Here is a 14,453-nt window from a genome sequence, read left to right as displayed (position 1 = left end):
GTTAATTTAAACATGTGCAACACATTCTGAGATGTTTCAAAACATTGTGACATGTTCCGCTGATAAGGTAACAGCCAGAACACTGGAATAAGATACAAAAACCAAATGTGGTGTACATAATTTGGAAATAACGCTTTCTCCTTACTGATGAGTTTATTTATATGCCTTTGGCACCTCAGTTGTTGCCTTTGGTTTTTTTGGTAAGAATTCTAAATCAAGTTGGGCTACTAACTAGACTACACCCTGTCACTGTGTTATTTATTAAATTAACTCCTGGGTTCCATCTATTATCAGATTCCAATCATGAACCTTAAAAATTACAAATTCATCTTCAAGAATCGGCTTTCCTGCCATTACTGAGGTTGCATCTACATCAGATCAAATAATGCAGAGTAGCCTGCTCTGAAGTTGCCCCGGACACACCATGGGAGATCCACACATATTGCTGAAAAAGTGCCCCTTTTTGCAATCCAGATGATTGACCAGGGTGATAGTGCATCAACACTGTCCTCTTGGGGTCTGTCAAACTCGATGGCAAAGCCGTGCTAGCAATGCCGCTTCTAGTAAGGTCACAATAGGGATCTGGCTATGTGATCATCAGAAACAACATCTCCTGCTGGGGAGCTGCTTCTGACTGGTGAAACAGCAGAACCATCCTGATTTGCTTTCCATATACCAAAAACATTAGGAGTCTCACTGGAGTTTCTTGGAATTGAAATAACCCGAGTTTCTTTTTGTGATGAATTAAAAGCTAAAATAAGTACTTATATAGTAGAGCAGTCCATATTTCATCTGGTCTGTTGCCAGCAGGCCCGAGGTGAGAATGTTTCATTAAGGCCATGTGGACATGGGGAGCCCCCAGTGACACAGTGGGTTAAAGCACTGAGCTGCTGAACTTGCTGACCAAAAGGTCACAGGTTCTAATCCGGGGAACGGCATGAGCTCCTGCTGTTAGCCTCAGCTTCTGCCAACCTAGTAGTTTGAAATCATTCAAATGTAAGTAGATCAATAGGTACCGCTCTGGCAGGAAGGTAACGGCACCCCATGCAGTCATGCTGGCCATATGACCTTGGAGGTGTCTATGGACAACCCTGGCTCTTCAGCTTAGAAATGAAGATGAGCACCAACCCCTAGAGTTGGACACGACTTTGCTTAGTGTCAGGGGAAAACCTTTACCTTTAGACAGGAGGTAAGATATCTGTGAAATTGTGGATACACTATGCAGTTTTATTTTTCATCTCCTTTTTGCTATTTGCTAATTAGCAAAGGAAGATAATGGCAGAACATGGGGAAGTTACTCTTTGGACCAAAGTTCCCACAATCTTCCAGCCAGCATAGTCACTAGCCATTCTAGTTGGGAGGCTTCTGGGAATTGTAGTGTAAAACAGCAACTTCTGCAAAAACAGCACACGGGAGTTCTCACATGAGGAAACAGTTGGGTGGAAAACTATTTAGCAAAAAAGTGGTGGAATTGTATGGGGGTCACAGTGAGTTTATCAAGATGACCTGCATATTGGATTCCATCACACACTGGGTAAAAGGTACAGAATCTTGAGAGCTCCTCCTAAAACCTTTGTAGCCTGCAGAATTAATGGTCGATGTTTGCTGGCACGATGACTGATCCACAATAGCAAAGCGCTCACAGACTCTGCCCTTTCTATCCAGCCTCCAGCAACGACTTGTCAGATGCCATCCCATCACCCTCAGCCAGCTAATGACCCAATATTGACAAGCTGGTGTTGCTACTGATCAGGCATCAATTCTGTTGCCTAGCAGCAGCTCCTATGTGGCAAGTGTTCATGTCCTCCCTGCTCTCTGGCACTAACAGATGCAAAGGCTAAGGCAATGAACTGAGAAAGCTACAAAAAGGAAATGATTTATTTCAAAAAGTTTGAGGTGGGCGGTCTAGCCTGATGAAGTTCAATAGGTGAAAAATCCACAAAGCCACAAATACTAACAAGAGTGTAATAAGGGTGAAGCTTTCTTGTTTGTTTAGTCCAGCATACTATTTCCAACACTAGTCAGCGAGATACTGACTAGAGGCCGCAAAGCAGGATAAGATTGTATTGAGGCTGCATCTACATGGTAGAATTAATGCAGTGGTGTCAACCACTTTAACAGTCTGAGTTCAACTGGGTAGAATTAGAAAAATTGGCCTTTCTTTGACAACATCTCTTACATTGAACATGTTGACTCTTAGTTCTTGTGCTCATCCATCTTTCACTTCTGCACTCTAAATTTGATTTAAATAGATGATATTAATGATTTACATACCTGTGTGACCTTTTCCGTTACATTTTGGGTTCGCTCCATCACTTTGTGGGGTGCTATGATCTCGATCTCTGTGGTGGAACCTGATCGGTGCTTCTCTAGATTGAACTCTACGAAGTTGAGGGTGAACTGTGGAATCTGACTAATTGTTCTATACTTGAGGTCAGAATCCGATGTGGAATTCTGGCTGGTCTTGACATGAGATGAATCTGCAGGAAAAGTCAATGAAAAGTTTATCTAGTTAGGTTGGCAGAAAACCCAGCAATTTTTGTGTCTTGTGGTCCAAATATGTAGAGTTAAAGTAACCTACTTTCTATTGTAAGGGGCTAGAATAACATAGGATGGTGAATCCAGATTTTTTAAACGTGTAATTTTACTTTGATCGTAATTATTGGAAATGATTTTGAAATAAGGGACAGCCATTGAATTATATGGGATTGTAATATTTTGTGAAAAGTGGTGCATCATATTAACAAAGAATAGTAGAATAATTTAATAATATTTCAAAAGTGCCAGCATGGAGTCGTGGTTTGGGAGTTGGACTAGGAGACCAGAGATGGAATCCTCACCCACCCATAGAAACCCACTGGGAGACCTTGAGCAACTCACACACTCAACCTCAGAGGAAATCAATGGCAACTCCTTCCTCTGAATATTTTGTCAAGAAAAACCTGTGATAGTGTCAACTTAGGGCAGCTAATGTAAGTTAGAAACAATTTGAAGACTCACAACGACAAAAACAGCAACAGCAACAGCAACAAACAGATTTATAAGCTACCTTTTAGAGTAACAAAACCTTCTTAAAGTAGCTTTCATTAAAAAATGACAACATAATCAACTTAAAATATTAGAAAGAACAATAGCAATAACATCCAAAAATATCAAGCCTAGAAATATACTAAAACAAAAAAAGTAATTATAGCAAAAGCAACAGAAGCCAATTAAATCAGTCTACAACATACAAAACAAATAAGTCTTTAAGCATTCCTAATAAGAAACTGAATTTTTCAATGCCAGGGCTGTGAAATATTTGCAGTTCAGAATATTCAGAAAATGTTGTTAAATCAGTATCCAAAGTTGAATTTTAGAAATAATCAGCTACAATTCAAGTACGCCAAACAGTAGCTAATTATTATTATGATTGCTATTCTTTAAAAGTAATGGTTTGCATTCTCATAAGTTAAAATCATTTAATTTTAAACTTCAGAAAGCCACAAGTCACTGGCCTGTAGTTCAAAACACTGAGGCCACAACACTTGCCATTATAAAGGTAACTTAACAGTTGCAATCACAGTGCAAAAGAAGTCATGTTAACCTCTGCTGCACTACACAAAAAAAAATTAATTTAAGTAACAGCTTATTTCTAATTAGTTACTACCAGGCTCTGATTATTACTATACACTTCTTCAAGTTTTTCTTCCTAAACCTTTCCTTCCACCTTCCACAATTAAATTTACTGTTTTTTTGTTAGCTTTAACCATATTTTTTAAAGTTTGTTGTGTGAACCAGAATGGCACAGTTGGATCTGAAAGACAAACACGAAAACAAAAACACAAAAAAGACAAACACATAAAAAATAAAAAATAAAATTTGTATGCGCTAATTTACATGTATAACTTCAAATGTAGAAATAATTAAAATAGTTGAAACATAAATACAATGGGCCCTTGCTGCCCTCTTGGATTTGGTTCCAGGACTTTTCATGGCCACTGTAGAGATATGTTTATTATAAAGTGTTATTTATAATGTGTTTAAACTGTATTTATGTTTTACATTGGTTGCCATGTCCTAGCTGTGAGAGATAGGTTGCCATGGTGACAAGGCAAGAAGAGGAGGTGGGCGGAGCTTAAGGAGAAAAAGGTTTGAAAGTGACAGTTAATTTTCAGTCAGGAGGATGAGACCCTGAGAGGAGGAGCAGAGTCAGATAGGACTCTGGAAAAGTAGTTTAGTCAGGAGGATGAGACCCTGAGAAGAGGGCAGAGTCAGTTAGGGCTCTGTGGTGTGAAGCAGTATAGATTCAGTTAGTTTTAGTGTTTGTGAATATTTCTTCAGCAAGGGAGCTGAAGGGAAACCTCGTTAGATTGCTTGAGTTAAAAAGAATCTAACAGAGGGGGTTTTAGGATCGCCAGTAGTGGAAGACTGGAGATCAGTGGTTTGATCCGGTATAGGACAAACAGTGTGAATATTCACAACAGGGAATACTGAAATAATAAAGCACTTCACTGAAGAAGGAGTTTATAAGATTGTAACATCTAAAGCCTGAATGTATCTCGACCAAGCCATATTGTAACCATCAAGCATGTGTCAAGTTCAACATCTCAATATTGCAACAATTACGCTTTGTTAATAATAAACTTGTTCTCTTTGTATTTTAAACCTGCCTCCTCCATTGATTTTATGTTCGGTGCATTCCACTCTACCAAAGTTACCTCACAACGTAAATAGGGATAAACAGAGACTTTAAGACCAGCGTCTCTAAACTTATTGGTGGCAGTTTAATTTAATAGCAGTCTAGGAACTTTCTTTACATTTTTGGTGGTCCCATTTGGTGGGATTAACACCACGTCTTTACATTTTATTGGTGGCATTGATACGTTCTTTACAGTCACCAAAATCCATGGATGTACAAGTCCCATTATATACAATTACATAGTGGTTGTCCACCTATGAAGTGATAAAATCAAGGAATTGGGGGTGTGTCAAGATATGGATATTGAGTCCATGGATACAGGATCTGTGCATATGGAGGGGTGACTATACAATATATCTTTCCATTCTGGAGAAAAAGATGACCATCCCCCTTTGGTCTGCTGTCTAGTTTTAATACCTAGGAAAATTGGGGATGTTATCACTCTAGGTACCTTCCCATTTGTCAGAATCCTCCACAAGGATGGTTTATAGTTCTCTCGTTCTTATCTTCTTCTACATCAAAGTTCCGAAAAAACATTGCCTTTGGTGGCTGGGGAGAATTGCAACTGCAAATCCCATCAGACCTAGTCATCATAGTCAATGGGCTTTATTGGGCCCTTGCTGCAGAGCAGACCCTGGGGCCTGAGTATTTTCCATCCAACTTTGCTGCCTGCTCAGCCCTGGACTTGCACACAAGGAGACCTTCAGCCACACCCTCATTCCAGCCAGTTGACCCAGTAGCCTCCAAGGAGAGAATATGGCCCTCGCAGCCTTGCCACGTGGCTACTTTAATGGCCGTACTGCCCATTGCCCGGCTGCTGGAACAACTGCGCTGGGTGCCTCCATGGACCCCACTGCCTGGCTGTGTGGCTACTTTAACGGCCACACCGCCCATCACCCAGATATTGGAACACCTTTGTGTGTTCTCGTTTTCGCGGTTCCCTTGCCTCGCCTGTTGTCTGCTGCTTCTGGCAGCTTATTCCATCAGCCCACTTTGGTTGGGATTAAATGTTTACTTTTAAGATGTTTTATTGTATTTTTATTGAATTGTTTAATTGATATGTCGTGTTTATTACTGTATGTTTAAATTGACATACTAATTGTTTAGATATATCATGTTTATTATATTTGTAGTGAGGCATTGTATGCCATGATCTGTAAGCCGCCCTAAGTCCTCCATTGGGGTGAGGAGGGTTGGGTAGAAATGTAGTGTAATAATAATAATAATAATAATAATAATAGTCTGACCACTTAATGTATTCCTTATCACTGGTGAAGAGTGAAAGGTCGGCAATTGAAATGAGGAACTGATCTCATTTTGCTTTCCAGGTTACTGAGTTTATTTATTTATTTACTACATTTATATACTGCCCCTCTCAGCCCAAGGGTGACTCAGAGCAGTTAACAATAGGCAACAATTAATGCCAGAGTAGTTACAACAAATTAAAACAATCATAAATACTTTAAAAAACTAACAGCAATATAAAAACATAAAAACCATACACAGCATTTTAGGACTGTGATCTACTTCAGACCAAGTTAGTTAACAATTCAAGAAGTTCCTGATAGGAATATATTATCTTAGCAGACAGTCAAATTAGTGCAGGAATTTGCTGTGCTTTTGAAACACTAATAAAGACATAGTTGGATGTTATTGCCATATACACAAATCATCATACCACCACCAGTTTACTTCATTTAGGAAGTGCAACTCCATGCCTCATGTTTAAACATTTTTGGTAAAGGAGAGAACACAGCCAGCACCATTCCAATGGCAAAGGGTTGTCAATACTGTACATGCTTTCCTCCCTACCTGAGTTTGCCCTTCTTTCCCTGAATTTTCTCTGGAACTCAGAACTTGAGACCTCCAAACTCTCCAAGGAGGAGACCTTGCGGAGGCTATGGAATCTGCCCCTTGGCTGGAGCTGGCCCAGACCCCTGGCAAGGTGTGGCTCTTGAGGCCTGAGGGGAGACAGCTCTGGCATTGGGGGTAAGGTGTGTACTTCGGGGTCAGCTGCAGTTTCCAGGCTTGGTCGCCTCTCTTTCCCCAGGAGTGCTTCTGTTTCGGAGTGCGCATAGTTCTCCACAGGCAGGTTCTTCAACTCCCTCAATTTGAAGGAGTCCCCTCCAGGCTTCAAGACAGCCAGGAAGAAAGTGTTCCATTAAGAGGAGCTCTTGTATGTTAAAAGCAAAAGAAGTAGAGGGAGGGAAAAGGAAAGGAGAAAGGCCTGGGAGAGAAAGCATGGTGGTGGTGATGGTGGTGGTAATGGGTGATGTCTTCTCAGTAGGTTCATTCCCAAATTACTAAACCCTCCTGATGTAGATAAACATTCTAAACATTTCATATACATTCCCCTAGTAACATTACACTTGCTCTGTGTGTAAGTCACTGCTTTTATGTCCATATTATAGATAGGAGTCTAAGTTTAGAGTAGCTTATCTCCGGCTTCCTAATGGCTCAGTGGCAGTGGTGATGTATGAACCAGAATCTTCTTTGTTTTTAGATCAGTCTCTTAGGCTGAATCCATACATATTGTATGAACACATGGTATTTCTCATGATTTGAAGTAAAAGTGGTTCTTTTTGATGTGTGAAGCTTTAATCCATTAAAAAAAACATGGCAACATTTGTTGGAAAAAGATTTTTTTAAAATCCCACATCAGGTTTGGGGTTGAATCAGAGGGAGAGGTTGGTCAGAGGTTACTTCTAGACATCAGCATGCAAGTGTGGTGTTGTTACCCCCCCCCCCCCCCTTATTGTAGTGTTGTGGATCTAGCTTTACTCTGGCTACCCCATTGGATTAGACTTGTAGCACCGGGACTGTGGCGTAGCTGGCTGGGTGTCAGCTGCATTAAGATCACTACTGACCAAAGGGTCATGAGTTCGAAGCCAGCCCAGGTTGGAGTGAGCTTCCGTCCAATTTATGTAGATGTTGTTGACCTTTGCAACCCAAAAGACAGTTGCTTCTGTCAAGTAGGAAAATTAGGTACCACCTATGTGTGGGGAGGCTAATTTAACAAATTTACGAGGCCATAAAAATCTCCAGCAAAAGCATGCGGGGAATGCGGAAAGTACTTCATCAGTGTCACAGATGGACGGTGAAGCAACAGCTCCCCTGGTAGCCAGAAAATTGGAACGTTAAATAGCCTCTGACTGTCTGTCTATATGTGTTGTATGTCTATAGCACTGAATGTTTGCCATGTATGTGTACATTGTAATCCACCCTGCTGGTGAAATGGGACAAACGTCATGTGATAGGACTCATTCGGAATCGCATTCAAAAATTACAGAACAAAGTTTATCCCAATGTGATAAGATAGTACATTAGTTGCACTCAGTTTAACTGGAAACAATGGAAGTTATTTATGAATAATTTTCCTTATTAGTTTCAATAGGAAAACACAATTATCAAAGTATGCATCCAACCCTGTATTCTTGCTTGTTAAGTCATACTACACTATACTTCGTGTTCTGTCATTATTAAGGGGAATTTCTGTAATCTCATTGCTAGAAAAAGAAGATGGTATTTCCTCAGAATTCTTCTATGGCAGGTTTTTTTTTTAACTTTAACAGATTTCAAGGGACTTGTGAATTTGTATGGGGGAAATTACATCTTGATATCCACTGATCTCTTCAAATAAAATTTATCATTGCATTCTCATAACAAAGCACACTAGCATTAGTAGTACCTGTGTCTTCATCATCAGTGCTTTGAAATTAGTTTAGATATTAGGGAAGGTAATGAAACTATGGACTTGCTGCAATACTGAAAAGGGACTTGTAGGGTTCAACAGATGGCCAGATGTGTCCATAGAATGAAAAAAAGTCAAAGAACCTCTGTTCTGTAGTGATTTATCATGCAAAAATACATTCTTGTAGGATAAATCATACTATAATTCCAGCTGATTCATTTACTGAAATTAGCATTATATTTCTCATGACTGCACCTCAAATTACACTGTGTCAAAACACAGGCAATACAGAAACTTTCCCCTGAAAGTGGTATAGTTCTGCTAACAGCAAAATCCTTTCCTCGATATATCCTTTCCACAATGAGTCGCCGATTTAGGCTGAGATATTAGCGGTATACAAGTGCATTAATAAATAAATAATAAATAATAACTGGGCGTTGCTGTGGCCCAGTCTGGTGATCTGGAAAATAAAGTAATGAGAAAGTGTTGGTTTCTAATATATGTAATTTCTTTATGCTTGTGGGTAAACAGTACTTCTTGTTGTTTCTTTATCAGTGTTGATGTGGAGATTGTCTGGTTTGCCTACTCTGGAACATGCAACATATCATTGTCCTTCTTTAGGGGTCCCTTTCAAATCTATGATACTATATCTCTCTTTGTGTGAATCATATATATCTATCTACATCTATGGCTAGATGACTCTTTGTCAGGAGGGCTTTGATAACGTTTTCTTGCCCTGGTGAAGGGAGTTGGACTGGATGGCCTTAACTATTTTGTGTTGGTCATGGGGGTTCTGTGTGGGAAGTTTGCTCCAATTCTGTCGTTGGTGCAGTTCAGAATGCTCTTTGGTTGTAGGTAAACTATAAATCCCAATAACTACAACTCCCAAATGTCAAGCTCTATTTTCCCCAAACCCCATCTGTGTTCATATTTGGGCATATGGAATATTCATGCCAAGTTTGGTTCAGATTCATCATTGTTTGAGTCCACAGTGCTCTCTGGATGCAGGTGAACTACAACTCCCAAACTCAAGGTCAATGCTCACCAAGCCCTTCTAGTGTTTTCTGTTGGTCATGGTAGTCCTGTGTGCCACGTTTGGTTCAATTCTATCATTGGTGGAGTTCAGAATGCTCTTTGATTGTAGATTAACTATAAACCCCGGCAACTACAACTCCCAAATGACAAAATCAGGGTTTTTTGAGTGATGGTCACTCCTGTGTTAGAAGGTGTCTTGAGGCCAAATTTGGCGGCAATTCATCCAGTGGTTTTTGAGTTATGTTAATCCCACAAACGAACATTTTTATTTATATGGATACACATTTAATCTGAAAGGGGATTATGAAAGGGAGTGAATAGAAATTAACATTTCTGGAATAAAAGGGACATGAGCCTGCCTCTCCAGCATTTGTTTAGTGGTACACAATAAGGTGCTGCCCAACCTACAGTGTTTATAATGGCTTTTATTGAAAGCGGCTCTACAGCAGTTGTTGTGACTTATGGATGGCGTGCTTAATAATGGCTTGAAAGGAACACTGCAGAACACATAAATCCATGTAATTCTTCCCACAGGAAAACAAAGGAAGTGTGCGCCTGTAACTAATGAGTCTGTTCATGCTATCTGGATGTAGCATGGGCAAAATTTTTAGGCCATTTGGTATCAGCCATTCATCTGTGATGGTAGATTAAGGATGTGTGATGCATTAAAAATGGTTCAAAAATCATTACAAAACTGGGCATACTGGTGCTTCATTTCTAAAGCATTTCTAAAGTATACTTAGTGAAAAATTCATTACTATAATGAGACTAATGAAATTTCGTTACTACAAGGGTTGGATAAAAAGTAATGCCTTCACCTTCGTAACTCCTCAACAGATGTCAGTATTGGTATGTGGCAGGTAATGGCTTGTTCAGTAGACTCTCCCCTACAGTTCCATTTTGACAGAAAGCCTTAGCATTGAACAGTTGTGTTTTTGAAGTGCAAAATATGGAACCCTGCGCAGACAGTCAGTCAATGCGACTTAAGCAACACACAGTCATTGAATTCTTGACAGCAGAAGGTGTCACCTCACCATCTTTAAACTTACTTGCCCAACGATGCACAGTACTCACATCAACACAATCACCATGAACAGCTTGCATTCTCTGATGAATCTCCTTTGGGGTGACACCATCTGCTGTCAAGAATTCAATGACTGTTGCTTAAGTTGCTTTTATTACTTTGAAAGTAGTTGTCCTACTCCAAAAACTTTGCCTTTGTGGTAGAAACTTTGCTAAATTGGTGGAGACTCAACAAAGCAAAATGTTTTATAGTACGATGTCTCTTGTGCAAAAACAAAGTTTTTTGTAGTGTAATAAGCTTTTGCCATGTTTTTATGACAGAACCAATTAGGAACTGCCATTTATAACCCAGGAACATATATTATAGTTTAGAATATTAACAAATGTTCTGGCTGGCTAGAGACCAATCTCCTCTCCTAATTGGGGCTTTCTGATGCTAATGCATACTAGGAAATGTAGTTATGGGTAGAACCTTTTGAATTCTTTGGCATAGGGCTCCTCCCCATTCCAAAATGCACTGCTCCCTCTTTTCACCACCACCAATGCTGAGAGACTCCATTAATTCCAGAGAGAGGAATGGCAGACAGGCAGCTTTTTTGGCTTAATGGCTTTGCTCCTTGCACTGAATATGAAACTGATTTTGGGAACCTTCCAAGATTTGGAAAATTAAAATGAAAAAGGATGGAGTAAGTCGATTCTAAAATATGTGGTGTTGGCCACACAAACACTTCGGATATGACCTCCAACTTACAAAATTTCCAAATTTCTTGTGATTTCTGACTGATGTTTTTGCACATGCCTAGTAGATATATAGCAACACATCGATCTGGGAGGAAGACTTCATTTATGGGGCATATGTGTGCGGATTTTGGGATTCTACTATTTTGATGTGAACATTAAAATAAAGTGAGACATCTGGGATTTTATGGGCTCTTTGCAAACAAAGCCAAATGAATAGGCATCTTTTAAGACTGAGAGAGACAGAATGCCATGAGAGTACCAGATGGAGGCAGCCACTGAATCAGCCATTGAATCATTGACAATTGACTTCACTTTCTTATTAGAGTGGCCTGGTAAAAGGATGGAATATTCCAAAAGTAGACCATTCTGCAGAAGGTAAACATAGAATGCAGCAGTACACATGTTGGCAAAATTAGTGTAATGTTTTGTCGAAGGCTTTCATGGCTGGAATCACTGGGTTGTTGTAGGATTTTTGGGGCTGTATGGCCATGTTCTAAAGGCATTCTCTCCTGATGTTTCGCCTGCATCTGTGGCAAGCATCCTCAGAGGTAGTGACCTCACTACCTCTGAGGATGCTTGCCATAGATGCAGGTGAAACGTCAGGAGAGAATGCCTCTAGAACATGGCCATATAGCCTGAGAAAACCTACAACAACCCAAAGTTAGTGTAACATTCATGGAGAAATTATGGGGTGGTGGTGGGAGCCTAGAAATGTTTTTTTTAAAAAAACTACAATTCCTAGAATTTTCCAGCTGTCATTATAGGTGGACATTCTGAGAATTATAATAAAAATGGCTTTTTCATATTATTGGGGCAGTTGCAATCTTCTCACCACATGTTTAGAAACTATAGCCAATTCTTTGGGCTTTGAGAACAGCAGTGACATAACATCAATTTGTTTTATGCGTCTTCACATACACACTCTCATCAATTCACATAACACAGAATTTATCTGCATCTGGATTTCCTGGTGCTGCATTAATTGTTCCATAATTCTTACTTTAGTACTCAATGAAAGACAAATTTCAGAAGCTCATCCATCTTTTCTTCTAAATAAATAATTTACACATATGGCTTTCAAAAAACATTTGCATAATTTTCTCAAAATATACTGTTATCACAGTGTAATGTAGTTCCTAACAGTGGCTAGTCAGAAGACATCAGGGGTCAAGCCATGAAGTTTATGGGGAGACCTAAGGGTCCCTCTGCCAGTGCTTACACCCATCCCCATACCTCCAAGTTGGTAAGGAGTTATTTCACCATACTTTATCCTTCTGAAAAGCTGTTTTACACCCAGGAGAGACATTTTAAAGACAAAAACAAACCAAATGTTTCAGGTCCAGCAGTGGTCTTTTTAAAATCAGGAAGTAAACAAGAACAGGTTTATATTCTGGATTTAAAAAATCAGCTGAGTACTGATATCAAGTTCCAATTCCTCCTGATTCTCCCACGTGAAAAACCTCATTAGATCATCTTTTTACAATTGGAGCTTATTTCTCTTATTAAGTACAGTTATAAAATGAACTGCATTTTGTGCAACAGAAGTGATATAAATACGAAATAAAATAATTTTGCTAAAGACAGAAAACACTTTGAACTTTCCAAATTAAAAGATTACATAGTGGATAGTGAATCCATACTTGAATAACTATAGCTATAAATATTAATACTTTTTTATGTACTAGAAATATTTGAATGTATTTCAAAACTAATGAGGAATGAGGGCAATCTGTTATGAAGCAATGACACTATTAATAGACTCTATTCTGCTTTGGTTAGACCACACCTGGAATATTGTGTCCAATTCTGGGCATCACATTTCAAGAGAGATATTGACAAGCTGGAATGTGTCCAGAGGAAGGCGACTAAAATGATTAAGGGTCTGGAGAACAAGCCCTATGAGGAGCGGCTTAAAGAGCTGGGCATGTTTAGCCTGAAGAAGAGAAGGCTGAGAGGAGATATGATAGCCATGTATAAATATGTGAGAGGAAGCCACAGGGAGGAGGGAGCAAGCTTGTTTTCTGCTTCCTTGCAGACTAGGACGCGGAACAATGGCTTCAAACTACAAGAGAGGAGATTCCATCTGAACATAAGGAAGAACTTCCTGACTGTGAGAGCCGTTCAGCAGTGGAACTCTCTGCCCCGGAGTGTGGTGGAGGCTCCTTCTTTGGAAGCTTTTAAACAGAGGCTGGATGGCCATCTGTCAGGGGTGATTTGAATACAATATTCCTGCTTCTTGGCAGGGGGTTGGACTGGATGGCCCATGAGGTCTCTTCCAACTCTTTGATTCTATGATTCTATGACTCTCATGAATATCACACTGAAATGTATTCAGATCAATTTTATAAAAATGTATACACAATAAATAAATATATAAATATCTATTACGGAGTGCTGAACACAATTCTGTATAAGAATATAGACATGGTACTATGTAATGACGATGTAAGACAAAAGTAGCATATGTATGCCATTAACACAGACATTACAGTATAAGCAGTTTATGGACAGTAAAATTGATAGCAGATTCAGCAATCTTGGAGGTGGCTCTGGAATTCTATTCTTTTCCCCCTCCCTTTTGTGTAAATGTATGTTGTGTATGCATCTATCATCTTGTGTAATATTTATATTCTGTACACTCTTCATAATCTGTACACAAATAATAGGAAAACAATGCTGTAACTACATAGAAAAAACATTTCCATCTTTTTGTTTCCACTTTTTTGTTTTCTAATTTGTGACACATGTGTTATGAACCTACAAAAATAGAAAAATTCTCTTCAGGCTACTGAAAGTTTGATTTTGGAATGGTATTGTTTCTGTTATATAGTTGGAAAGCCTTCTAAGTGTTTAAAAAGTTACTTTGGCATCCAGTATCAATACTGACTGGTAAATTCTGGGCATTTTGCAAACTGCGTATCAGGTGTCATGCCCCCACATAAGCTTTTAGTTTCTTTTAATTGAACCTCAATTGTCCTCTTAGTTAGAATGGGTTCAGTTCCTTTTTGTATAATTTTCTGAGAGAGAGAACCTCAAATACTCCCTGTCCCTTTAAGAAACTCCCAGTGGCAGAGCTTGCAGTCCTCCTCAGCAGATCCTTTGCAGCCATTAGTTAGTCTAAGGGTGCCTAAGAGTCTAGAGCAGGGGTCCCCAAACTTTTTAAACAGAGGGCCAGGTTACAGTCCCTCAAACTGTTGGAGGGCCGTATTATAATTTGAAAAAAACATGAATGAATTCCAATGCACACTGCACATATCTTAACGTATAAAAAACACCTAAAAT

The 14,453-nt window shown here is 39.3% G+C and overlaps 1 protein-coding gene across 2 annotated transcripts in view; it reads right to left on the bottom strand.

Annotated features, from left to right (window-relative positions):
* The window catches only part of KCNH6 (potassium voltage-gated channel subfamily H member 6), a 152,595-nt gene that overhangs the window by 49,494 nt on the left and 88,648 nt on the right, over positions 1-14,453 (bottom strand). The window contains exons 5-6 of one of the 2 annotated variants that reach the window (XM_060781315.2): positions 6,494-6,812; positions 2,275-2,480 (exon numbers count right to left, since the gene is read on the bottom strand). In XM_060781315.2, the coding sequence (XP_060637298.2) occupies positions 2,275-2,480; positions 6,494-6,812 (525 nt within the window). The remainder of the gene's footprint in view (positions 1-2,274; positions 2,481-6,493; positions 6,813-14,453) is intronic. The other variant, XM_060781316.2, reaches the window with a different exon arrangement.

The sequence above is a fragment of the Anolis sagrei genome, chromosome 6, assembly GCF_037176765.1.
Source record: "Anolis sagrei isolate rAnoSag1 chromosome 6, rAnoSag1.mat, whole genome shotgun sequence".
Taxonomy (NCBI): Eukaryota; Metazoa; Chordata; class Lepidosauria; order Squamata; family Dactyloidae; genus Anolis; species Anolis sagrei.
The sequence above is the reverse complement of the archived record's forward strand: the minus strand, read 5'-3'. Positions and strand labels throughout refer to the sequence as shown.